This window comes from Aedes aegypti, chromosome 2 (genome assembly GCF_002204515.2).
Source record: "Aedes aegypti strain LVP_AGWG chromosome 2, AaegL5.0 Primary Assembly, whole genome shotgun sequence".
Taxonomy (NCBI): Eukaryota; Metazoa; Arthropoda; class Insecta; order Diptera; family Culicidae; genus Aedes; species Aedes aegypti.
Genome location: NC_035108.1, coordinates 444236165 through 444263835, shown reverse-complemented (window position 1 = coordinate 444263835; position 27671 = coordinate 444236165). Strand labels below are relative to the sequence as shown.

The following is a 27671-nucleotide window of genomic DNA, read 5'->3' as shown; positions in this document are numbered from 1 at the left end:
CTTTATCAAGGGATCCGATTTTGACTGATAAAGGGGCGCGCCTGCGGAGAGTGTACCCACCACACCCTTCGAAGGGTTTAAAAAGCGGAACCTTTCAATTAGAATCCTTTCCTGTGATCAAGTTAGGAATGACAACTGTGAAAAAACGAATACTTTATCACTTCTCGATAGTGACAAAGTAACACGACATGCACTATACAAAGGACACGGGATATACTACAATAGATCAAATATTGGTCGCAGTAGTTTATGTTCCGAAAAAAAGGCCGCAATCGCTTGCGTCCGTGACCAGAGTTGTTGGGTTGTTAGGACTGTAGTAGCCTAGGTATTTTGGGTTCGAAAGGGCTGTTTTCACTTGCTGAAATGCTTCCTTGCGCTGCGCGGTCCAATGAAACTTGGACCCTTTTTGGCTCATTTCACGAAGCGGTGCCGAAATCGTGGATAGATTAGGTACGAACTTACCCAGGTAATTTACTAAGCCTAAAAAGCTTCGCATCTCTTTGGCATCTTGTGGTCGTCGAAAGGCCTGAACTGCCGCTACTTTGTCGTTGGTTGGCAATATTCCTTCCGGTGACAGCGTGTGCCCCATGAAGTCGACGGAAGCCTTACCCAGCTCGCATTTTTCTTCGTTTACGTTAATCCATTCTGTGATAGCCGGTCCAAAACTGCTGCCACTCGCTTATCGTGTTCTTCCTTCGTAGCGGCGTACACCAGGACGTCGTCAATGAACACTTTCGTTCCAGGTAGACCTTGTAGAACTCGCTCTATTTCGCGCTGAAATATTTCGGCAGCACAGTTAATGCCGAACATCAATCTTTTATAGCACAAGTTCGGGTGGTGAAAAGTTGATTCGGCTGATGGTGCTATGCCACCCGGCAAATTATGTGAAGACATTTGTGTGATGCTAAAATGTGTTTAGTGATTTATTGAAAAATTCAAATCTAATAAACATGTCGAATAGTGACTTTGTAGAAGTGGAAAGCGAGTTTTTGGTGAAGACAGAAGCCATGGAGTTCTAAAAATAATAACACATAGGTATTAGAATTTGATTCACACAAAAACGGGCTCTGCTGTCCAACACAGGTTCTGTTGTGCTATGAGGGAGAAAAGTGTATATTGAGAAAGTGCATCTGTGTGGGGAGGAAGTGTTGTACCTGGCCAGAGGGGAAAAAACAGCAGAACAATGGTCGATCTAAAACCTTTACTATGGAGAGCACGGAGGAAGATCGCAACGAAGTGAGGCGGTCTGAATTGGTATTAGTAACAGTATTTAGGAGAGGAGATCACCGGTGTATTGTAAAAAAATGTATTTGAGTAGGGTAAGGATGGGCAAGATGGGTCACCGAAGGAAAGGATCTTTATAACATTCCATATACAAATCGACTTAACTTGTTTCCTTCCAAGGGCCGATTTCTTCATCTTCGCTTGGGCCGTAAATCACGTTTGCCCATATGACTAAACTAAGTTTAGGGCCTAAGCGGGGGTGAAGAAATCGGTCGTAAGACTATTTCATACACTAATATGATGTGATAGAAGGCAAATGAAAAGTCATTGAGTTGGATATCCGCTTTTCCATCAGTTTTCAGAATGTATGCTATTAATATAAAAACAACCTTACATAATAATTTCAAAGCCATATGGTGTTTCAACGATATATATTACAGAATAGTCCTTCAGCAGAAAAAAAAAAAGATTTCACAGATGACTTCAGAAAACAGAGCAAACTTACTTCCTCCTTTTCCAATTATGTTTCGATTGCATCGCTGAAGGAACAAGTAAGAATTGTTTAAAATAATTATCCTAATACGTAGCCCATATGTAGATTCAAATCAATGCCTCTTTACATGCTCTAAAATATTAATGACGGAAAAACAATATTTAATGCGCGTCAAAACGACAATGACCTATCCTGCCCTCTGACTCATTTTGTCCCTTATTACCCTACATATCAAGATTCCAAATATATGAAAGGTAAGATACACAATGGAATAACAAACAGGTGAGGTTAAATCTAATGGTAAGTTAATTATTTACAATTGATAATCAATTGTACAAATCGTATCTATCATAATATACCATTAACCATACAGGATACCCAATTGAAGCAATATGGATGGGGAGAGTGGAATTGCCAACTCCTTGTCAGTAACATATTGTTGATAGAGGATGGTCCTTCAACCCCATTCATTGAGACATCCTTTTGTATGATGACATGACCAGTCGATCAGTGGCTAGAATCTGGGTTGTAATTTTGGGATTGCCTTGAGTAAACCTTGAATTTTAACAAAGGTTTGGAACAATCAACTGGATAACATCATACAAAGAGGACAGTCTACTGTCTAACGGCTGTGCCCTGCAACAATGAGTGGTAACCCTTACATACATACATACAACATCAATCTTTTATAGCGGTAGTAGGCATTCGGTGTAACGAAGGTGGTGATTTCTCTGGATGCGGGTGATAGTTCCAGCTGATGAAACGCTTGAACCAAGTCTATCTTGCTGAAGAATTTGCAACCGTCTAGATATGGCATGATTTCCTCGAACGTCGGTAATGGATGTCGATCTGGAATGATGGCTTTATTCGCTTGTCGCATATCGACGCACAGGCGAACACTTTTTTCTCCGTTCTTTGGCGTCACAACCAGTGGTGAAGCCCAGGTGATTCTCAACGGGGCTTGTTCGATAATATCCTGCTGCAACAGTTCCTCCAGTTTGTCCTCGATGGGTTTTTGCAGTGGAATAGGCAATCGCCGGCACGGTTGTTACACGGGTGTAACGGTCTTATCGATCTTCACGTCGATCTGCACCCCTTTTATTTTTCCCACCATCATCTTTCCACGCTGCGAAACGTTGAAAACCTCTCCTCGGATCTCCAAAACTCTCAAGTCGATCGATGTTTGCTTACTGAGCAAGTTGACACCTTTCTGCTGGTCCACGACATATATCTGATGGTTGACTTTCTTGGATTGCGTTGCAATGTCAGTCTGAATAACTTTGTAGATTCTCAGCTCGACGTCACCGTATACGCGAAGCGCATTCTGAGGTTTCTTCGCAGAAGTGTAATGGCATCCCTTCTCCTTCCATGTTGCCCTGCTGATCACATTCACATGAGCTCCGGAGTCGATCACCCAGTCCAATTTAACGCCACCCGTGTAGCATGTAACGTATGCTTTGTAGCATTTGTAGCGTAAATATGACACACATCGCTATCAGTGTCACTGGCGCTTACACTGTCAGCTCCGGAATCAGCTACCATCAGTACTTTGCCGCGCTTCTTATTTTTCGATGAGTCGGACTTTGTCTTGCACATTTTCTTAAAATGACCAACAATCTTGCAACGGTCGCAGATCTTATTCCTCGCAGGGCAAGCCTTGTCGTTTGCGAAATGCCCAGTCAGTCCACATCGGAAGCAAACCACCTTCTTCTTTGTCTTGATCCGGTTTTTTTCTTCGGGTCGTCACCCATCCGATAGTAGTTCACTCACCGACGCGTCGCGACGCTGCTCTCGCACAGCGATGTCAATAACAACTTGTAGCCGACAATTCTCCGGAAAAATATGGACTTTTCCCGGCTTTCCAACGAACAACTCCACGTTATGCCGCCGCCAAATTGATCAAATTAACTGCAGCCGACCGAATTTAAACCGATAAACTCGAATTTAATCAAAAAATCCCAAAATTCGTCGCCAAATGTTGGGACATCAATCTAGACGCGCAAGTTGTCTTAAGTACTTTGTTTATTTCTTTCTCTCGTGTTGCCAATAATAGATGTTAATCACAACATATGAGATAAATTTTTATCAACATAATGGATACAATTCATGACACATTTTTCACACAAATTTTTAGGCGTGATTCCCACAGAATTTCCATGGACTCCTAGTCAGAGTTTTCATCGAACTTGGGACATAGTTCTCCCAAAACTCTAGGCAGGGTTCAAAAACAATCTAAAATGAGTTTTAAGACCATTCTAAGGATTTTTTTTATGAAATGAACAGTGGATATGAGTAACTGACACTAAAGAAGGCTGCAACAGTTTGAAAGCGTGCACAATTTTAATGTAGGACTTACTAGTCCAATTGAAAATCAAGTTACTCAGGACTTCGAAAATATTCTCAATCAAGAGAACGTTTTCGAAAATGCCTGGGAGACTGATTTGGAAGAAGTGAGAACTATTATTTAAAAATTCAAAAATATGAAAGCTCCTGGCGATGATGGAATTTTCTACATCCTCATCAAGAAACTTCCAGAAAGTAGCTTATCATTTTTGTTGATATATTTAACAAATGTTTTCAATTAGCATATTTTCCTGACAAATGGAAAAATGCTAAGGTTGTTCCAATTTTAAAACCAGACAAAAATCCTACAGAAGCTTCTATCTATCGTCCAATCAGTTTGCTTTCCTCCATCAGTAAACTTTTTGAAAAGGTCATTTTGAACAGAATGATGGTCCACATCAACGAAAATTCAATTTTTGCCAATGAACAGTTTGGATTCCGCCATGGATATTCGACTACTCATCAACTTTAACGTGTAACAAATTTGATCCGTTCCAACAAATCTGAAGGCTATTCTACTGGTCTTGCTCTTCTAGACATAGAAAAAGCATTCGACAGTGTTTGGCATGAAGGTTTGATTGTATAATTAAAAAAAACTTTAATTTTCCAACATACATTGTTAGAATAATTCAAAGTTATCTGTCAAATCGTACACTTCAGGTTAATTATCAAAACTCCAGGTCTGAAAGACTTCCTGTAAGAGCTGGTGTTCCCCAAGGCAGCATTTTGGGACCAATATTATACAATATTTTCACATCTGACTTACCTGAGTTACCTCAGGGATGTCAAAAATCCTTGTTTGCGGATGACACAGGCCTCTCCGCCAAAGGACGAAGTCTGCGTGTCATCTGTAGTCGATTGCAAAAAAGTTTGGATATTTTTTCTTCATACTTGCAGAAATGGAAGATTTCTCCTAATGCTTCCAAAACTCAACTAATAATATTCCCACACAAACCAAAAGCTCTTTATTTGAAACCTTTAAGTAGACATGTTGTCACGATGAGAGGGGTTCCAATAAATTGGTCAGATGAAGTTAAGTATGTAGGGCTCATGCTAGATAAGAATTTAACTTTCAAAAGTCACATTGAGCGCATTCAAGCCAAATGTAATAAATATGTAAAATGTCTCTACCCCCTTATTAATAGATAATCAAAACAAATATTCAGGCCAGCCATGTTGTATGCTGTACCAATATGGGCTAGCTGTTGCAATACCAGGAAGAAAGCTCTCCAGAGAATTCAAAATAAAATTTTAAAAATGATTCTGAAGCACCTAATTTTTCTTACGATTCTCACAGAACCCTCAACAAGAGCATCATTTTAACAACTACCGAAAAACTAAACATTACATATATTTTGCAATTGGATTAAATTAACAAATTGATGTGAAATTTGTGAAAAAGTTTCACGTCTTCTCGGTGAGAATCGAACTCACGACTCCCTCCAAGAAAAGGATCATATTAATTTGAGAGGATTCTTACAGAATTCTTCTTACGTCAGATTCTTACAGAATTGATCTTACTTCAGAAATACACGTTAACTCAATTTTCTTAATTTTTTGTATTGTTTTAAGTATAAAAATATTGTTTTTTTTTTGTTTTTAATTTGTGCCTCACACTGAAGAAAAATTAAAATTTTAGTACCCTCTATATCCAAAACAGACAGATTTGACCCGCAGCTGAAAAAAGGACAGACCTGCAGTGAATTATGTAAACATGGCGTGGTATGTGCCAAGCCCCATCTAGAATGTTCAATAGCACAAGTTTGCAGAACAAGACAATAGGGTCCTAAAGCCCTGTCCCAATTTTAGTGCCAAACACTTAAGTTTAGGCCAAAAGCACATGTTTACTCAATTTTTTAATGTTTCCCGTTGGTTTAAGTCCAAAAAACATTTTTTCATGTTTCTTTAGATTTTGTCACACCCCTTGGCTTAAACTCAAATTTTGGGTATATTTTGTTTTCCGTGTCCCTTCCGAAATGTCAGATAAGAACAACCACAGGGTTAAAACTAAAACCCCTGTGGTGTTTTTGTCGACCAAGCGAACGTCAAACATGATCTCAAGTGTCAAGGTTCATTTATAGATCCAATTTTTAAATTAAGGTTTAAACATGATATAGCCGTTATTTGAGCGGGGAAAATTGCTAAAGTAGTTGCAGTAACATGCTCTTTCGTGTTATTAAATAAAAACAAGATTTCATTAAAAGTTTTAGGACCCAAATTGGGTTTCACGTTCACGTTGATAATTTTATCGATTAGTACACCGTCGATCAAATTTTCAACTCAGACCGCTATGTAGTTTCTTAGACTTGTGTTCCTACAAACTGTAAGAGTTGATTTAATTCATTTTCAGCTCACGATGTTATAGATATTATGCTGGATGATGAAACAGTTTATACAAATTTGAAATATTTCGTTACATAACACTCGCTCAGTTGTCCAAATTATAAGCGAAGTCAGAATCTACCTAAATGACAGTACTGTTTTAACTTATATTCCGAACACTTAAGACCAGCAGTTACTTCAAATGCATCTGATAGGGTGATAAAATTATTAAACTTTTTTAGTATTGTTTTACGTAAAAGTATGGAACAACGTTTTGATCAAACGCCGAACAGTGTGTTGATTCTGTCTCATATTCAATACAAAGTTTAGACATAGCCATTTCTAAGTAATTTTACGACATATTTTAGCGAAACATTTCAACCAAATCGCTGTACAAAAACCGAGTGTTCGAAATATGAGTCTGTTTGGAATTCCAGACAAAACGGTAATTATAGAATTTTGAAATATTAGCCTGAAAACCAAAAACAGTTCTATTTCGATGACGAATTGAATTCAAGGCTGGATTGAAGCAGCTTGGTTTATTAAAGAACGTATATTTTTTCAGATTGAAATTAATTGATTTCTAAATTAAATCAAAATTACCAAAAGTTTGACCAGCTTCACGATTTTCGTTGAAGTGTCGGTTTATGCATGTCATAGAATCCAGAAAACCCGATAATTTAATTCTAGAAAGTGCTCTGCAAGCTAAAAAGTCTTTAATCTTGAATAACAACTGGAGAAGTCAGAGCAATTGGTGGAAAATATCCAATAATACAAATGATATTCACCACAATTGTATTACGTCAATTCTCAGCAACAGTAATGAAACTCGTAGCCGATAATTTACAATACAATAATGTTTCATTCAAAAGTATTGAAATTATTTGTTTTTGATACTATGATAAATATTTGGTGCAATTGTTTCATAAAGTTCATAGTGTATTCAATTACAAAAAGTTGAGATACATATTTGAGTAAGAAATAAGATTTGTTGCGGAGCACCAAATGCTTCGCGAGTATGATCTGAAGACCGCTGGTCTGGAGAAATTTCTAAAGGTTTACCCGAAGGGTTCTTTCAGAAGAAATCTGTGGAGACAACCATAGACGAATTCCTGAATTTTTGCCTCGAAGAATCTGGAAAGAAATGGCTGAAGAACCAGTGGAACGGTCGGATCTCTGAAGATTTCTCTGGATCCTCTAGAATTTTTGAACAGGATTTACTGTAAGCACAATAAAAAAAGTGATTTTAGAGACTATTTTGGTTATAATAGAGACTTTAGGGACCTTCCTTTAAAGATAGAGACTTTATAGAAACATGCATTAGAATAGGTATGAGGCTTCTACAAACAGGCCTGGAACCAGCCCTTTATTTGATTTACTTTTTTAAATATAGGCTTAAGAATTGAACCTTTTGAGGAAATTTCATGATCTTTTTACATATTTATTAGTTTTTCATTTATAAATTATTTTATTTTCGTTTGTCATTCATGTTATCCCACCTATTGTATGTAGCAGTAGTTAAAGTTACTGTGTTCTGCTTAATTATTCTTTTACAATGCCAGCTGTAATAAATAGTGGCGCGTGTTCTTGTACATTTACGCCCCGCCGTACGCAAACATCATCCTCGCACCTACCCCCAAGAACTGAAAATGAGCACCCCTTCGTTTGTCGCATAGGCGAGCATATATAGGCGGCTTCTGGATGGGTGGTGGTTGGTGAAAAGTTGACCGCATTTGTTATTGATTTTTCCCTTTCTCTGGGCTGCCGACGTGTGTGTTCTGTTGTTCTGTCGTCGACGACTGTCCTGACGACTGGTTGGTTGGCAGATTTCTCTCCTGTCGGCCGATCCCGGTGGAAAAGCAGCGTGGCATGCTGCTGACCTTTCAGGACCGGCTCCGTATACCCTGGCGGGGCGGTGCCAAACAGGTCACCGTGGACAATGTCCTGCCGGTCGTGCTGCTCGTCAGTTTGCAGCTACTCGCTGCTCTGGACCTGTACTGCAGTTTGGTCATTTTCTCGCTGATTCCATTGCTGCTGGCCTACCTGAAGCGATTCCTGGGACGAGTGCTACCAAAGTAAGTACAATCACCGCCAGAATGAAGTGCCCACTTTCTCGTAATCACACAAATTGGCGAAAATCGTTTATCAATAACGGGATATTCTCCTATAATAATGTTTGAAATTCATATTTAAAATAATATTTATAATAATATAATCATAATTGTTGTGATACAGACCAAAAAAGGTTTTTTTTTATGAATACAATTTTGAGATTAACAAAGATGAAAGAAATGTTTCCAAATAAAGTGTGTTAAAATTAAATGCCCACTTGACAATTTCTTCACTTAGCAATATTTTACTTATTTTTTGTGTAATTTTTTTTTATCAAACCTGTGAATTTCGGGAGACGTTTTGAAGAAATTTTTGATAGTTTTAGAGTATCTTTGGTTAAACCTGTGCCAAACATCGCTCATGGGATAATTCGCAAATCAATTCCAACGGTAGGATTTTATTTGATGGGTGTTCTTCAGGATATTTCTCAATTCAATGCTTTGATAGCCCTATTTGTTTTTCCTCTTCTAATAATCCTTTTACGATTGATTTGATCTTAATCGACTCTAGTCACCTTTGTCGCCAACTGGTTACTCACGCTGATTTTGATTATGATCATATCTCTGTTACATTTCGAATATCTCATGAAGCGATTATCAATCCTATCAGCTCCACTTTCAATTATTTACGAGCAGATTGGAATACATATTATGCAAAACATACATCGATAGTACTCTTGATGCTAACATTTCTTTGAAAAAGAAATTCCATTGTTGAAGCAAGTGGCATTGCAATGGGAAAGTTTGCAAAATGGGAAGTGAAATTCGAATCCGGGATCATGGACTTAAACATCTTGAACTCTTGATCCGCCTTAAAAACGTGTAGAGAAGGCTATTTCAACGCACTCGCGATCCTGTTATGAAAATTATATGGCAGGATCTGCAAAACGAAATTAAAAAAAAAACATTTTTCTCAATAACAAAACTACAATTTTGAAAATAAAGTTTCTCAATTGAACCCAACTTCTAAGCCCTTTTGGAAATTATCTAAAATTCTGAAAAAAAAAACTCTACTTCTCCGAACGTCTCCCAAAAGTCTTAAATAGCTAGAACAATATGTTTGTGATAAAAAGCTTTAAACGAAATAAAAGTAAAATATTGCTAGTTGAAGTATACGCTGAGAGTGCCCACTGGGCACTTAATTTTGACACACTTTATACGAGAACATTGGTTTCTTTTTTGTGAAAATTGAAATTATAATCAAAAATAAAACCTATTTTTGGTCTATATCGCGAAAAATGTTTGTTCAAAATAAAGTACGAACATTTTGATGGATGAATTTAACGTTTCGACAAACGATTTTCGCCGATTTGCGTGATAACATGTGGGCACTTAAACAAATCAACTCAATAGGACATCCTTAACAATTTCCCCTTCAATGCAGGACAAAATTCTTCTCCCTATGGCTGTTCTGGAGTGGCATCTACCTGGTGGTGCTGTTCGAATCGACCGTGCCCCTGTTGGAGTTATTACCCGAGGAGAACATTGCATTCGTCGCCCTGATGACCCTGTCATTTTTCTGCTTCTATAAAGCGAACGTTCGTGCAGCGTTGAATCACATCAATCAAGCACAGCAGCAGTACAAGGACGACCCCTCGTTGGGCAATGGGGATTCGCAAACGGCAATTCTGATATCGGACCGCGAGGACTCGGACGAGAGCGATGGTCGTTTGGCGTGCCAAACGTGTCGGAAGTATGTCCCACCACGGACCTATCACTGCAAGGTGTGTGCCACGTGCGTTATCAAACAGGACCAGCACAGTGTTTGGCTGAACTGCTGCATAGGACGGGCCAACCATCGGTTCTTCCTGTGTGGGTGCGTTTCGTCGCTGTTGGCACTGTGGCTGTTTGCCAATCTCTCGCTGACTTCCGTGTGCCATCCGACGCCGATCTTTACGCTGTTCGGGATAACCGTGATGCTGCCGGATGATTGTACCGATATCTACTTCCAGTACGAGTGAGTATCAAATTGATTTTTCGATGATAAATGCGTGGGATGTTCTGTTCAAGCGATATTGTAATGGAAAAAGACTGTTACGTGACTTTCACGTTATGTTTGAAATAACGTGTCGGAGCAAACATTTGTTAATTGAAATCGCATAGGAATAATTTATCCATTGTACAGGGATACTTGCAGATCTCTTTTTGAAGACTTGGTCTCTATTTTGAAGTCTCTAATTCTCTGTTTCATTCAAAATGGTCTCTAAAGTCTTTTTTTCGTATTCGGCTTACAATAAACCTTGATGAAAAATTCTATAGACTCCAGAAAAACCTTCAGAGACTATTCAACGGGTTCTTCAAAACCTTCGTCTCAGATTCCTCTAGATTTCTCGAGGAAAAGCTCCATGAATTATCTGAGTAACTTCTCCAGAGATTTCATCTAGAACACATTCAGGGACTCCTATTGGAATCTCTCCAGAATTTCTTCTACAGATTCCTCTATCAATGCTCCCAGAATTACATCCAGCGATTTTTAAAAGATACCTAAGCAATGACGGTTTCACTTTGAATTCTCTCCCTACGATTTCCTCCAGTTATTTTTCCACCAACCCTTAATCGACTTCACCAGTTGTTACTCCAGGAGTCTTCCAAAGATTGCTACAGAATTTCTTCCGGTAAAATCCACAAGGTTTGTTTCAGAGAATTTTATCCAGGAAACTCTGCAAGAATGTGATAGCATGGCAACCCTGCCGTGTGAAGACTTTACATCACGAACTTTTTCCATTTCCTTTCCATTTGAGCTTTGAATAAAAGTACAGTTGAATTCGTTCTCTCTACCTGATTGGTTGCGTTTCATCAGCTCTGCTCTAAATCTCAATAGAATTATTACCTACGCCTTTTCATGTGAATCCCTTCAAGAATCATCCACTTTTGTTCTCAGAAATCAAAAACTCCTTGAGGGGTTATTTGAGAAAGCCTATTAAGAACTCTCCCTGGAGTTCCCCAATATATTCGATTAGGATTCATCTCAAAGCACTTGAGGATTTTTTTTCTAGGAATTACTTCACAGCATATCGTCTAAGGTGTAATCATGCTGTTATTTCAAAAATGTATCTAGGAGTTTCTTAAAATATGGTCATGGAGTCTTCAAAATTTTATCTAAGGTTCCACACCCGTCAATACTACAGCAATTCCTCTGATAATTTCTACACAAATTTCTTAAGGGATTCCGTCCGATGTATTTCGAGGAATTCCTTTCAAAAATTCTGCTAGATATTATCCCGATATTTTTTTTTATTATCTCAGAAATTCATCTAGAATGTTTTTTTAAACCTTCTAAAGAGTCCAGGAGATCTATCAGAGATCCTTTTCATCAAGGGTGACGTTAGAATTTACACATATTTCATTAGAGGTTATTTCAAAACTCCATTTAAAACTTACTCACAATTTTTTTCAAAACATTCTCCTATAATTTTTGAAAAATTTCCTTCACATTTTCTTGGAGCCATTCATGGAAGAACTCTTGAAAAATGAGTGGAAAAAATGTTGAAGACTTCCTCGTGAAAATCTTAAAGATTTAGTGGAGGAATTCCTGAAGAAATGTTAGGAGGAATCCCTGGAATATTATATTTTATGCATAACTGGCGTTACAATTTGCCTGTGGATGTATTTCAAATAAATAAATATATTATGGAGAAATTCCTGAAGGTATCTTTAGAAAAAGTCAGTTGAAGTATCAAAGAAATCCCGAAAGAAAATTTCACAAGAAATCCTAAGAAATGCCTAGAGGCATCTTTGGAGAAGTTATTATTCAATTTAAGAAGATGTTCTAAATGGGAATCCTCATTGAATAAAACCCTGGAGGACTTAAGACTTTATTGAACATTTTCTGTAAGAAATTCTGTAGGAATTCCTGAAGGCCTCCTGATTATTACCCTCCGGTGAAATTTTTAATGATCAACAAAAATCTAAATCAAAATTCTTGGAGGTATTCATCATAGAATTATGATAGTAAACAGATGTTTGGGGCAAAGTTTCATGTTGGAGAAATTTTCAATAAAAATTTTTTTTCAAGAACAACTTTTGGTCAATTTTCAACATTTTGTTATTTTGTCAAAATAAATACGTTTTGATGATACAATAAGAATCTTAAAATTATTCTGAACCATAATGATTATCTGGATAACTTCTCTAGAAGTAGTAATTTTCGAATAATATGAAGTACAATGCAAAACAATAATATTTAAATAATAAATTAGGCCATTTTTATTAGCTATTCGTGATGCTCCATCAAGAACAATACGTTTTCGAGAGTATAGGCCATATTTATCTTCACTTACTTGATGGAAAATCGCAAACTAATTTAATTAAAAAAAAACACATTTTTTAGTGTTAATTTTTTTCTTGTAGTCTAAAAGGTTCACTACAACTTCTCCATAGAACATTTTTCTCTAAAATCAACAGTTTCGGAGTTAGAATTTTTCAAATTGATTGCATGCACAAACTTATAGGCCATTTTCAAAAGTTATTCTTGAGTCAAAATGATTGATGGAAAACACATTATACCATGCCAAAACTATGTGCAAAATTTAATTCAAATCGAAGATTATCGAGCACGATTTGCCTTTTTTCGACTCATTCTGGGTGGAATTCGTCGAATATAGAAAAATTCGTAATGCGAATTCCTCGAGCTTCACACTATATGCAGGGCTGGTAGCGACTGAGTGTCATTCTAATAGGAACTTTAGAAACCTCATGTCTGAAAAAAGAGATCAAAAAGTGTTCAGACACAGAAGGCCGAATCACAGAAGGCCGAATCACAGAAGGCCGAATCACAAAAGGCCGAATCACAAAAGGCCGAATCACAAAAGGCCGAATCACGAAAGGCCGAATCACAAAAAGCCGAATCATAGAAGGCCGAATTAAAGTTACAAACCTAAAATATAAAGTTTGGATATGAAAAGAACAAGTCTATGCTATTTTTTAAAAGTGTTATTGTCTGCATTTTTTCAAGATGTTTTACAGAAATTTTATCAGAAGGTCATGCCGGTATTTGCTTAAAGAATTTATGGAAAGCTGCCATAAAATTAGTTTAAAATACCTTCAAGAATTCAACCTCGACTTTTTAGTGATAACTTTAGAAATTACATTTTAGATTCCACTATGAATTTCTCCAGGAATTTAATAAAGATAGCCCAAGAAAATTATGGAGTTCATTCAGTGATTCTTTAATGGATTTCGTTAGGAGTTCGTCCAAGATTTCCGTGTTGGATTTTTTCAATCGTATGATATGATAATTTCTCCAGAAATATTTCCCCTGATTTTTTAGAATTTCCTTCAGAATTGTCGTTCAGTTTTTCAAAGGCTTCAAGTTAGAATTTCTCTTAGGATCCTTTAGAAGTTACTCCAGAGATTCCTCCTATGATTTTCAAAGAAAGTCCACAAAAACTCTTTTATAAATTTTCCAAAGAGAAATATCCACGATATTTTTTGAGGGGATTATCAATTCTTCTTCAATTTTTGAGACATTATTAGAGAAATCTCTAAGAGAATCCTGAAAGTATCGCTATAACAAGTCCAATGGTAATATCTGATAAAACTTTTGTAGAAAATCCTAACGAATTCTTGCGAGGATCACTGAAAAACGTCTGCTAAAGTCTTGGAATATCTTACTTGATAGAAACGAATAATAAATGGAATCCTTGGGTATAATCCCATAGAATTTTTTTGACAACTTTCCCCGACGAAACTTGTGTGAAAATGGTCGAAGTACATGCTGCAGTATTTGCTGGTGTAAAACCTCAAATGAAATATTGGAGAATCCATGAAGATTTTAATTGGAAAATTACTTGAGTATTTTTTGGAAAAACTGCAGATTGAATTCGTGGAAAAAAAGGTGGAGACATTTTTAGATAAATTGCTGAAGAAACTTATTGATGATTCCTATGGTCGAATTTATTGAGTTCCCTAATGAAGAAAAGTGTTTCCTGGAATAATCGCTGAAAGCATTTTGGAGCAATTCATGGGATAAACCGTAGATGAATTCATGAAGGAGTCCATATGGTAATGGTAGCAGAAATAACTGAAAAATAGGCATAGAATCTCTTTGAGGAGTTCTCCCCTGGGCTTGGAATTATATTTTCCAGGGAGCGATGCATTTTGATGATTGATCGCTGTTGTTAGTAGTTTTGATTAGATTTTGGGTGAATTTCAAAGCAATGGCAACCTCTTTATTACAAAATTTAGATTTAAAATCTTCTGACCTAAAGATTCTGGTTAAACTACTGTACTATGCAGTTGGACTGCACTACGCTATCACTCATCAAAATTACTTTCACTTCGGGAAAACATAATTTCAAACTGGCGAGAAGATTACAGACGGAGGGTGGGTTAGGAGCACAATCAGACCCTTGAATGTGCAATGTGGGGTAGTAATTGGGAATGCTTTTGACGGTTTGTAATCTTCTACGAGGTTTTCGAAAACCAACAGGGCGCGTGCACCGGGTTGCGGATAGGAGCAAAGGGAGATCAATAGCATCTACCTAAAATAATAGAGCAAAAAGCCGTTCCATGATTAGGTAATGTTTAGCGATCTTCTATGGTGTTCTAGTACTATAAAATTCTTCACTCACTTGGAATTCTGGCCTTGATAATATCAATAGTGATAAAAAGATAAAATAATACCTAATACTTAATAAGTACAATGTAGCTTCAATGTAGTAATAAATGAAATAAAATCAATTTTCTATACTTGACAAGGTTTTGAAGACAATCAATGAGTGAAAGAACTACCTATTAGAAAAGCCACATCAGCTAAGGCTATACATATACAAATGTTGGTCATAGGGTCATGGCGAGCATTCGGTATGTATGTCTATGACTGATTCTTATCTAATAGGGGTACTAGAAGACCACGCGGACAATTTCGAAACAAATTATTTTTATACATCGGTCTTACGATCCGAAAGGCTCAGCTATGCTGCAAAGTTTTTGTAAGCTATTCATTACTACTGTTTAATTGTTTATAATTCTAACAAAACTACATAATTAACTCATTACTAATCACTGTTCCTATATTCTCTTTTTCTCTCCTTCTTATCTGTTGCATGATTATGAGCATCACTAATATAATGCATGAGCATGCACAATAAGAATAATTTCAGGATTGAAAGCAGTACATGGATACCTGGATAGAATAGCTTCGAAAAGGATGCTCAAAATAGAATATTCCTGGTCAGGGAAGTATCAACATCATGAGTAAGTAACACATTTCATTTTAATAATATCAAATATTTTTATATAAATCAGCACCGCCAATCAGTTAACTGAATTATAATTTTATATCTGTACATGATAAAAACAGATAAAGTTTGTAAAGTTGTCACCATCGATTGAATTGCGTTCTTTATAGTAATGTTCAATCATTATCAAAAGCTCCTAAAGCGTCGCATCGTGCCATCAGCAGTTCTTAGCATCACACTCATATTGTTATTACTTTGTTGTTTATTAAATTTATATAAAGCGATCAGCTCATTCTTTCTTACTTGTACAATTGTTTGAAATTTTAATAAATCAAACCAAACTTCAAAACTTAAATTAAATTGCTCTCAGCACATTTACATTTTGTAATTGTAATTGTAATTGTAATTGTAATTGTAATTGCTCAATCCACACCCTGGCAGACAGTTATCCGCCCATCTAGACACGGGCTGGGTGAGGACCTACCAAGCCTCCCCCGTTAACATGTCCTATACCGTTTAGCACACCGGGATCTTCCACAAGCAGGCGCCGGAATTAAAGCGGTCCCACAAGCTTCAGATACATTAAATAGATATAGTCCCTCTGGCACTAAACCGAATAGCGGCCTTCATATCATCACTAGCACTGCCTATCCCGCACGCCAAACAAAATGCCGGAAGTAGCGTGCCGTGTAGAACATCCGATGTTCTACACAGCAAATCACCTCCGACACCATGCTCAACGTACAGCAAAGACATCGCTAATAAAAAGCGGAATGCGTCATTCGATTCAGTGCCAGAGGGATCATAAATGTAACGAAGAGGAAATGAAAAGGTAGTAGAGATGGTTTGGTTGTTGGATTGCTGAAACGAGAAGAAATAAAGTCATTACGTTAAAACGTGGTTTTTCTAGTTGAATAAATGTATCGATAGTTTCTCATCTGTTTCTTTTCCGTGTCGTAGTTGCGTCGATTCTATCCACCTCGAGTTTTGTCGTCTCCGCTCGAGCAATGAGGACCGCGATGAAATGAAAATATAAAAATATGACCATTAGTGTTTATCTATTATTTAATGTGGTTTTCATTTGCTTTTAAATACCTAAGTAACATGTGAACTTTGCCTCTATCAGAAAATTCTAATGAATTATATTTTATTCTCCTGCACTTTCCCTAACACAAAGTATTCCTATTTAGTAAGACATTTACAAGTGCAAAAGCGCAAATAAAAGTGTGGGACCTCATCGAATCATGTTGATGCCCTCAGAGCACTCATTCTTCGATTTGCGAAAAATGAGTCCGCTGAAAACACCGACCCGACTCGACGCAATCGCGCACCTCTACCAACGCCTCCGCACATGTAAAAACTTCTGCGATAAACCTGTGGTGTGAAAGAAATGCGCAATATTATTTTAATTTCAATCCTAACTGCATGACCCGTAGGCTCTATGCGTATGATTGTTCATTATTTTAGCTAAATATACCAGTTATTCCTGTACATCAGAAGAAAAGAAAAACGATTAAGAATATCTTGCAGCGTAAAGTTTAAGTGATCAAATATTAATCCTTTCTTCGAACCTCATTTCATTATACATTGGGTTATGCTATGCTTCGCGTGTGATACGAACAATTAGATTTATCAATATAATGCATTAGCATCCAAACAAATACCCTAGAAAATTTTCTTATTGTCCGACAAACATTTCGAAACAATTACAAACTGCAAAAATTCAACGGTAACTTTACTCAACAAAGCTTTCATTCGATCACCCTTAAAATACACAGTCATCAGTAGACCATGCACTATAATATCCTCCTAATATAACGCAGAGCTAAAAATCCTCTCTTGCGTTACCCAATCTGAACAAGAAAACATTTTCAAATACTTCCCATAATTTGTGCACGGCAAAACAGATTCCACTTTCTACGTAATGTAACCTAGTATGAACAGCTGCCCAACTCTCCAGACCTGCGCCCTCCAAGATCCAAGGTGCTGCTGCCTTACGTTCAAAACTTCTTTCCTCAAAGTCTGTCTATCAATTCCGAACTCTATTGCATACTACCATACCAATCAGACCCTATTCCTGACAAGACACAGAGTCATAACCCCAATGTGATGGATTTACCCAGTAAATCCACAACCTTGTCCTAACCCCTCTTACGTTTCGCTATCCTCGAAAGTCACCCATATTGATGCTTGGCAAAAAATATCAGTATTCAATCCACAAATCCCAAATTACACCACATTACGTTGGTCCGTTTGGCGTCGCCGGTGGATACCTGTTCTGACATTCGTTTCTTTTAAACTCCATTTCAACCATGTCCCTCCACTTTATCAATACGAATGTTGACGAATCACGATAATCTGAAGATCGTGACCAGAACGGAGGTAGGATAAATCACTAGGGACCAACTACCACCATTTACATTTTGCAGCATTAATCGCATTACTGTGTCAAGTCTTCTCCAATTTCCTATACTCTACCCCAACCCTTCCTATCATTTCCGATGGTGTTCAAGTGGTCCGCATAGACTATTACGGCCATTACCTATCCCTGCCCCCGGCTTTGGACTTGCGCTCTCATTGCCCCACCAAACGCTGCAAAATTAAAATGAAAATGAAAATAGAATCTCTTTGAGGAGTTCTTGCAGGGATTCCTGGAAAATTCTTCAACGAATTTGATCTGGAATAAACCCTTGGAGATTTTCTCGGAAGAATCCCGATACAAATCTTAGGAATTTCTTGCTAAAGTAACTGAAGAGACTTGCATTAAAATAGAGACAAAGTCTTTAAAAAGTGGCCTGACCCAACCCTGTATAATCCTACCGGACATCTAAAATCTGGTATTTCTTACAGTTTTTGGGAATTTCCCGTGTAATTACAATTAGAATTAATGCTCGTATCACCGTACATATATTTCCTGATATTCTCCAAAAATTTTATCAGATATTAATTCATGTATTTGTCCACTGTTTCCTTCATTTTTTTTTCATACAATGTTTTTTTTACGGACTTCATAAGAAATTTTATGGATTTTTTTTCAATGATCGTTTCATAAATTGCTCCCTTTATTGCATCAGGAATTTATTCAGCAAATTCACCAGATAATGGATTTCTGAAATTTCTCAAGGAAGTCTAAGTTCTCCAGGAACTCATCCATGGATTATTTTATCGATTTTTTTAGAAATTACTTGAAATTTATACAAGGTTCCTTTAGGATTTCAGGAATTTTTTGAGCCCTCTCTTTTGCATGGTAGCTCCAGAGCTCCATTTATTTTCGACGAACTTGAGACAAATCGAATCAGATAAATTTTATGCAATAGTTACTATATTATGATTCTATACTCATCAGAATAATCTAACAGTTAACTTATTGTTTGAATTGTTTGATAAACGATCAATCCATATTGAAAAAAAAAAACTATTTTTCAATAGTGATTTCGAATGCTTCAGCTTAATTACAACATTGTTTGTTTAGGTACTTTTAATGAAACGCTTTTTTCGTTAAGAAATAGTCGAAAGTCGTGGGAAAGGAAGATTCAAGAATACTTTCAGGAATTATCTCAGAGATTTATCCTAAAATTCCATTGAGGGGTCGTCCATAAATGACGTAGCTTTTTAGGGGGGAGGGGGGTCTTCACGTATTTGTGACGAAGTGTGACGAGGGGGTGGGAGGGGTCCTAGCTAGTGGACGTAGCATTTTGAATCAAGTCCGTTAAAAGAAAGGCGCTGAAAAAAATTGCATAGTTTTTTTTTTTATCAAACTTCTTTAATTTTCTACTTATAAACTTGGGTTATAAAATTATGATTAAGCTTCAAAACATTCATATGACAAGATTGAAAAAATATCTATAACACTTTAGATTTTCTTGATAAATGCAATCAAACAGATGTTTTGAAGCTTTGAATAATTATGTGAATATTATATTATATTCGTGTCTTAATTAATAAATTTATAAATAAACAAAAAAGTTTAATTAATTAATTTAAAATCAATGCTCTAACTACTTGTAGTTCATTTTTTTGCCATTTGTTAACATGACATAAAGTCAGGCGTTTTAGTTTTATCCATATTTTCTGTTGGGGCTTTATTTCTTCAACAAAATAAAATATGCTCTTCTTGGAAAATATTACATTTAAAACAAAATATTTATTCCGTGAATTATGCCTTCAAAGTTGCAGGAGATCTCCACCCAATCAACTCATCATTTGTTTTGATATATCAATGCTCTTGATGGAATAGCCTGAATATTAATGAGGATAATAGATTCGAGTGTTAACAAAATTGCCCTATTTTCTTAACAACTCGGTAATTTGAAGAATTTTTATTATTTAACTTTTTCATTATACGTTGTGTAAGATTATTTCAGTATGGAAACAATAATGAAATTCAACTGAAATATTAATAGAGATCATTGTATTTGTATAATAATCGCTAAAATGTTCTAAACATTCCAAATATTTCAAGTGTAATCTTTTATGTATCTGGCCACTGTTTGCTAAAATGATTTGAAATTGGATAATATTAACGATGACTCATTTCGAATTAATATATTTTTTTTATCATCTTCATTGAAATCTATTTCCTAACAACGAATAATTAAAAAAAAAACAATCCTCTAAAATAACGAAATGTTTGTTATATTACGATTAATATATTGAACTCGACAGTAACGAGCTTCATCAATCCAATCATTTTTTTTTCAAATTTTTTATAGTAAACTTGTTTTTCATGGTAAGAACAGCAAAAGAAATATAATTTAGCCTATATGAACCTGGAAACCAAAATCAATGAAAATGTTTATTTAAAACTTTTCCAAATTACTTTTGAGCGCTACTGTATATCAAACTGTTAGATTAGATTATTCTTACATTTCAGTCAGTAACTAATATCAAACTTTGTATTGAACTTCTCAATTCCAATTTTTTGTTTCAACCCAGTCACTAAGGAAAACAAATTAAAAAAATAAAGAGGGGGGGGGGGGGTACTTGATATGCTACGTATTTTCCAGGGGGGAGTACCAGCATTTGTGACGAAATGCTACGAGGGGGGAGGGGGGTGTAAAAAATCAGTGAAAAAATGCTACGTCATTTATGGACGGCCCCTGAAGTATTTATCTAGCAATTATTCCAGGAATTTATTTGGCAAATTTTCAAAGTAATTTTTCAAAAAAACGCTGGAGATTTTTTTTGAAAAAAAAACAGGGGAATATACTGCCCATAAATGCATAACAGTCCCACGTGAATTTTCGTCAATTTTTAGTTAATTACAGGAAACTTCATTAAATTGCATGCACTTTTATGATATTATGAGAAAATAATAAGTTTGTTCTAGAAATGTTTAAAACAACATCGAACTTAGTCTGTCCCACGTTACTAATAAACGCATGTCAGTCTCGCGACTCAAGATATATATTTAATACAAGGAAAAAAAAAAGAATTGCTACTAGATTAATGTCGCAGTTCACAAGCAAAGAAATTTGAAGGAAGTTTTATTGATTTACGTCGATTTCATTATATAAATGTTCGATGAATTTCTAGATTGTATCATATTCATCATCATCATCATCATCAGAGTCATTCAAAATCTCCTTCTCTGCTAAGGTGCGCCAAAATTCCTTCTTTTCGTCGTCAATTACTGGGAGAATTACTTTCAGAAGAGCTGTTTTCCGTTCTGACTCAATTCCTCGGGGTTCTTGCTTAAATTTTAGACCAGCAACCAGATCGAAATTGGGCAATGTTACCATTTTAAGCTGTTTTTTCGAGAACATCATTGCACTATGCAATACTGCATCCGAGTCCAACGATTCAGCGTAGTTCAACACGAAGCTTCCTTTTCGAATCACAACCAGTTTAATGTTTTCCATGCATGGCCGGGGATGCAGGTTGTTGAGTGTATATTGCGAGATTTGCAGTTGTGACTTAAAAAAATCCTGCGGTTGCATTTCAAGTACCTCTACCTTCTTCTCGGCAAAAAAGCAACACATCCTTGAAGTCGTGGAAAGTTACCGGTGGCTTACTTTTCATTTTTTTCTCAACAGCTGCATGGTAGCTATCCGCCGCCATAAATGTATGTCCCGATTCAAAAAACTTTAGGGTAAGCTCCTGCACTTGAGTATATTTGGAGTTGACCAAAAGTATCAGATGTAGGAACAATTTTTATTTTAGGAGGCACAATTGTCAAGCCAAAGGATGATCTGCTTTTTGTAGCATCGCAGGATTACTTTATAAAAAGTGCTTGCTATATCGTTCGCCGACCGTCCAGCCGTAGACTCGTCCCATGTACACGCCATAACTGGAAACGATTTTGCATATTTCGCTACGGGAGCGAATGTTTGATTAAATGCCAGAAGCCGTTGAGAAAACATAATGGATTTGAGACCATCGAGTCTGGGCAGCTGAATGACCTAGGAGATGGAAATAATAAAAAAAATAGATTTATTTAATACAGTGGCTTATATTTTTATTTAACGTTACCTTTTGGAGATCCATTGCCAATACTAAGGTATCCTCAATTACTGCTTCGCCGTCCGATCGGTAGGCATCACGAGAGATTTTAGCAATTCGCAAATGTTTGTCGTAGCGTGTACATGTGGAACAAGGGTCTGTGCTGATCGTTTCAGGATGGGATGAGGTTTTGCGATGCTGAAGTGCAGAAACACAAACTTTACATTCTTCCTTTCCTAGTTTTACTAACGAGATTTTCATTTCTCGCATTTTTTCTGCAGTAAAGAGCGTACGTTGCTGTAATGTCGTGCGTGTCCAGGAAGTTTTGATGCATATTGTTTTTCGGATAGATCAGATGGCAGGTACAATCGGGGTGGCGCGTGCGCTCTGCGGTAATGGGAAACCGTTGGACCGTACGACATTATGTGCTTTTGGATTGCATCACGCTTCTCCGTGCTTCGCTTATACTTTCCGCGTTGTGATGTTTTTGGGGGATCTTGTTCAACACACCGATAAATTATGTTGCTAAACATATAAAAAAATCTCAAATTGTGTTTATAAGCCAAGTAAGGGAAATATACTTACCCACAATTGTTGCCGTAACCCAGAGTGTTCAGAAAAAATCTCCGACACACTTTGACCGAAGAACCATTCGATTCAGCCAGATGAAAAACAAAGCTATTGAATTTCTTTGGATCATCTTCCTCGTACTTGTAGCGACGCCGTCTTTGAACATCCACGCGTTGCACGCTCTGGCGAATGTAGCTGGTTTGCTCTCGTGTATCCAATGCCCAGAACACCGTGTTATGACGAATACGGTCTTCCTTCGAGATTTTAATCCCGCAGTTCAATTTACACCCACAATCGACAAGCTTTACGTGCCATAAACGGCGCTTCTTGGCGTTGTATCTCGCTTTCAATTCTTTTTTCGTTCTATTGCGTTTTTTGACGAATTCATCTGCGGCCGTATAACTTCCGTCTGAGTCCATTTCATCAGTCCCCGTCGCATATTCAGTGTCCTCCAGCGATTACAAATAACTTACCCAATGCTCAGGGTACGTCTTCGGTAGAAACAGAAAGCTGCCGTCGCCGCCAGCATTGCCGTCACAGCCGTCCTTATCATCGAAGCCAGCGAAGTTGTCTTCAGATCCCGCGTCATTGTCCAACGGGTCGCCATCGGCCAAATTCCTGCACTCATCCTCGGAACTATCAGAAGTACCATAACTCTTCAAATAATCGAGAGCAGACATTTTCGCGACTTTGAATGCGGACACCAAACTTTCAAAACAACAATAATTCACATGTGAAGACTGATGCATCATAGTAGGCACGGATACTGTTATGCGTTTATTCTCGTACATTCAAGAGCAAATAAACGCATATCAGTCACGCGTACATTTTCCCGTATAATAACTAATTATTTGAGAAAATTATTGAACAAAATGTATGTAATACTGTAATTAATAGTTCATTGCATCATTTGAGTGCAAATTCTGGTGCGAAAACATCGCATTTTCAATTTAATTGGAGTGAATAAAGCATGAAAGTGTTCACGACTTCCATCGCGTTTTTCTTAGGTGCGCTGTTTTGCTAGTGAGACTGGTATGCATTTATGGGCAGTATACACTACAGCAACTCTTAAAGTAATTAATGATGATACTTATGTACAAATTCCTGCTAACTGCCTGTAAGGACCTCTTAGAAAACAAGCTAAATTGCTAAGATATTTATTGGACAAATAATCAATCAATTTTTTTGCAAAACATCGGGACTTTTTGTAAACGCATTTGAATGATTGGAATAATTACTGCATTAATTGTTGTAGCATTTACTAGTGTGAAGTCACAAACTTTAATTATTTTACGGATTTCGGAGAAATCTCAAGTGCTGAACAGTATCACTACAAAATGAAAGCCATGTTGAAGGTGTCTGGGTTCGATTCCCGGTCGCTCCAGGAACTTTTCGTAATGGAAATTTCCTTGAATTCCTTGGGCATAGTGTATCATAGTACTTGCCATACGACATACGAATGCGAAAATAATAACTTTGGCAAAAACATCTCTTTGTTAATAACTGTGGAAGTGAACACTGAGGCAGAGAAGCAGGCTCTGTCCCAATGAGAACGTAATGCCAAGAATAAGAAGAATTTTTGTATTTAAAAAACTTGAACAAGGTAATGGTTATGCTTATAAATCCATATCTTCTTTCTTACAGTATTGCTCTTTGTTTCACCGGCGCCATCTATGCCCTACTGATGTCACTGTTCATTCTTATATCACTACTGAAACAGGTGAGATTCAAATTGGCATCAATGCAAATAGGTAACTTTGATAACGTTATTGAATTATAAATATTTGCAGTTCTGTCTGATCTCCCGCGGCTACACCGGAACAGAGTGGCAGCGAGGCGAGCATATCAATCGGCGAAATTGTCTCGTAAACTGGAAGATGTTCTGTCTGGGACAATAAACGTACGCCGCCGCAACACAAAACACGTGCCCTGCTGACGTCATGATCAAAAGTATGAGCATTATTCTATTATTATCATTATTATTACTATCCGATATACAAAGGTACGTATTTTTAACCATTTTAAGAAGTTCACCCTTACATTCATACCAAGAAAGGAATTCTCGCGTTCGAATTGATATACCTTGTAAAGGTGGTTACAACAGCAAAACAATGGAAAACAGTTGAGTTTCTTGTTTCATGTTTTTCCTGCTCCCGCAATTACGATTGATTGTGAAGAAGAGATAATAATTAAGGCAAATAATTAAACGGAAGTAACTTAAGTCCAACAACATTAGTTTGTAAGTAGAAACTTCTAAAATAATCGATTTTGCTCGAACAAAGGAAGGCCGGGCAAAGCAGTACCCAGCAAAACACTTATTCGATCTACAATATCTATTACATGTAAAAGTACTAAAAGTATCATCAATTCACTAGTTCAAACTCAATGATAGATCGAGTGGTCTCGTTTTAGACGGGGTACAATTTGAGTCGCAAAACGAAGTGGAAAAGATCGACTCAAATGCGTGCTGTGTTTAGCTCTAGCGCAGTGCTGACAAGTAGACTGATAAAATCTAGCGAAAGATATAAAACAAATTTGGCTTTATAGTATTTATTCTCCTAACACTCGTAAAATCAACTATCAGGCAAGTGAGAGATACTTAATCAGATTCCAAACGCGAAACACATACTATATGCAAGGCAGTACATTAATACGTATTATAGCACTCAATCCGAGGTTCACATCAGGAACCCAGGTTGTGGATGTGAAAAGTGCTACTATAATGGTCAGTTGATTAAAAATTCTAGCTCCAGAAGTGATTGCATTTATCATTTATGTAATCCCATAGCATTCGTTGCACGCGTACTATTTCTTTATCCTTCTAGCATAGTACCGAAAGCGTACAGTTAGCAAGTGCACAATTTAGTAACGAGTTTCTCTATATTGTTAATCATTACTTCTAAACACAACTATCAATGAAAACAAAAGAAGAAACATAACCCGATTCTTCGGCTACACACACCGAAAGGTTTGTGGTGTTGCATCGATTCCTTTTACCAATGGAATTTTAGTCATAATTATTATTAAACATAATTTACGTGTCCATTTATCAACACTCTAGAACCGAACCGTTGGCTGGCTGGTTACTCGATGAGATATCACAGTTCCTTGAATAATCTCTCTTCAAAAAATCTTATAAACCGGGAAAGGTGATAATAAGTAGTAATAACACTAACCTAATTGAAAAGCTTTTAGTAACAAAAAATTGAGAAGAGCTCTGTGATTGTGAAAACGATAATTTCTCATGGAATAATTGACAGATTTGACGCAAATGTATGCTGTGTGCGCAGACATAAACAACCGACGAATGGCTTTCAACAGATCCAGTCAATTTATCTGCTTCGCGACATACTAAATACATGCTCCGGACATTGTCGGTCAAACATTTGAAAAGGTAGCAGTCCTGTACGCAAGATGGATAGAAATATAGGGGGTATAAAAAAATGGGACCACTTGGCTTCTGGACAGGCCCCTATGGGAGTTCTGTTTCTAATAAATGCAACAATATTCAAAGCTCCCGATTATCAGGAATTTTAAAAACGAGTTTCATCAGGAGTTCCTCTAGAGATAACAAGTTACTTCAAAGATTACATCTGGAATTCCTCCCGAGAGTATATCAGGAGTTCTTCAAGGAATTGCACCAGGATTTCTTTTAGAGATTTCATCAGGAGTTCCTCCAGGGATTCCATCAAGAGTTCCATCAGGAATCTTATCCTCTAGAGATTCCATTAGAAGCTCCTTCGGAGATTACATCTGAAATTCCTCCAGATATTATATCAAGAGTTCCCTATGCATCAGGATTTTTTTTAGGGATTTGATAAGGAGTTCTTTCAGGGATTCTATCAGGAGTTCCTCTAGAGATTACATGAGAAGTTCGTTCAGGGAGATAATTTTGAACTCCTCCAAGGATTACATCAACAGTTCTTCTTGGGATTAGGAAGTAGGAGTTCTTCTGGGGATTACATTTTTTTAAGATTTCATCACGAGCTCCTTTAGAGATTCTACCTGGAATTCATACAGGGATTCTTTCAAAAGTTTGCCTAGAGATTCCATAAGGAATTCCCTAAAGTTTATCAGTTCCTTTTTTCCAAGATTTCCTCCAGGGATTCCATCAGGAGTTCTTCTAGGGATTCAATTAGAATTTTTTTCAGGAATTCCATTAGGAGTTGCTTCAGCGATTACATCAGAAGTTTTTCTAGGGATTACGTAAGGAGTATCTCCTGGGATTCCATCTAGATTTCTTTCAAGAATATATTTAAGAATACCTCCAAGGATTCCATCAGGAGCTTCTCTAGGGATTCCATTCCTTTCAGAGATTACACCTGAAATTTCTCCAGAGGTTATATCCATTCCTCGAAGAATTGCATCAGGATTTGTTTTAGGGATTCAATAAGAAGTTCTTTCAGGGATTCCATTAGGAGTTCTTTCAGGAAGCTTATCAGGAATTTTACAAAAGGAGTTTCATCAGGAATTCCTTTAGGGATTTCATCAGGAGTTCCTCTAGAGATTCCATGAGAAGTTTGCTCTGAGAGATCACTTTGAACTCCTCCAGGGATTACATCAGAAGTTCTTCTTGGGATTATGGAGTAGGACTTCTGATGGGGATTACATAAGGAGTTATTTTTAGAGATTTCATCAAGAGCTCCTTTAGAGATTCCACCTGGAATTCATACAGGAATTCATCCAAGAGTTTCTCTAGGAATTCCATCAGTAGTTCCTCAAAGTTTTTCAGTTCCTTTTTTTATGAATTCTTCCAGGGATTTCATCAGGATTTCTTCTAGGGATTCAATTAGGAATTCCTTCAAGGATTCCGCTAAGAGTTGCTTCAGGGATTACATCAGGAGTTCCTCCAGGGATTCCATCAGGAGTTCTTTCAGAAGTTACACCTGGAATTCCTCCAGGAATATATTTAAGAGTCCCTCCAAGGATTCCATCAGGAATTCCTATAGCAATTCCATCAGGAGTTCCTCTAGAGATTCCATAAGA

The 27671-nt window shown here is 37.0% G+C and overlaps 1 protein-coding gene across 5 annotated transcripts in view; it reads left to right on the top strand.

The window, feature by feature from the left end:
* Positions 1–25753, top strand: part of LOC5565829 (palmitoyltransferase ZDHHC23) — a 42091-nt gene extending 16338 nt beyond the window's left edge. For 4 of the 5 annotated variants that reach the window (XM_021847906.1, XM_021847910.1, XM_001650148.3 and 1 more), the window contains exons 2-5: positions 8209–8457; positions 9878–10450; positions 24330–24405; positions 24476–25753. In XM_021847906.1, coding sequence (XP_021703598.1) covers positions 8252–8457; positions 9878–10450; positions 24330–24405; positions 24476–24583 — 963 coding nt within the window. In that variant the 5' untranslated portion in view covers positions 8209–8251 and the 3' untranslated portion in view covers positions 24584–25753. Of the gene's footprint in view, positions 1–7944; positions 8458–9877; positions 10451–24329; positions 24406–24475 lie in introns of all 5 variants that reach the window. The other variant, XM_021847907.1, reaches the window with a different exon arrangement.
* Positions 25754–27671: the final 1918 nt, after the last annotated feature.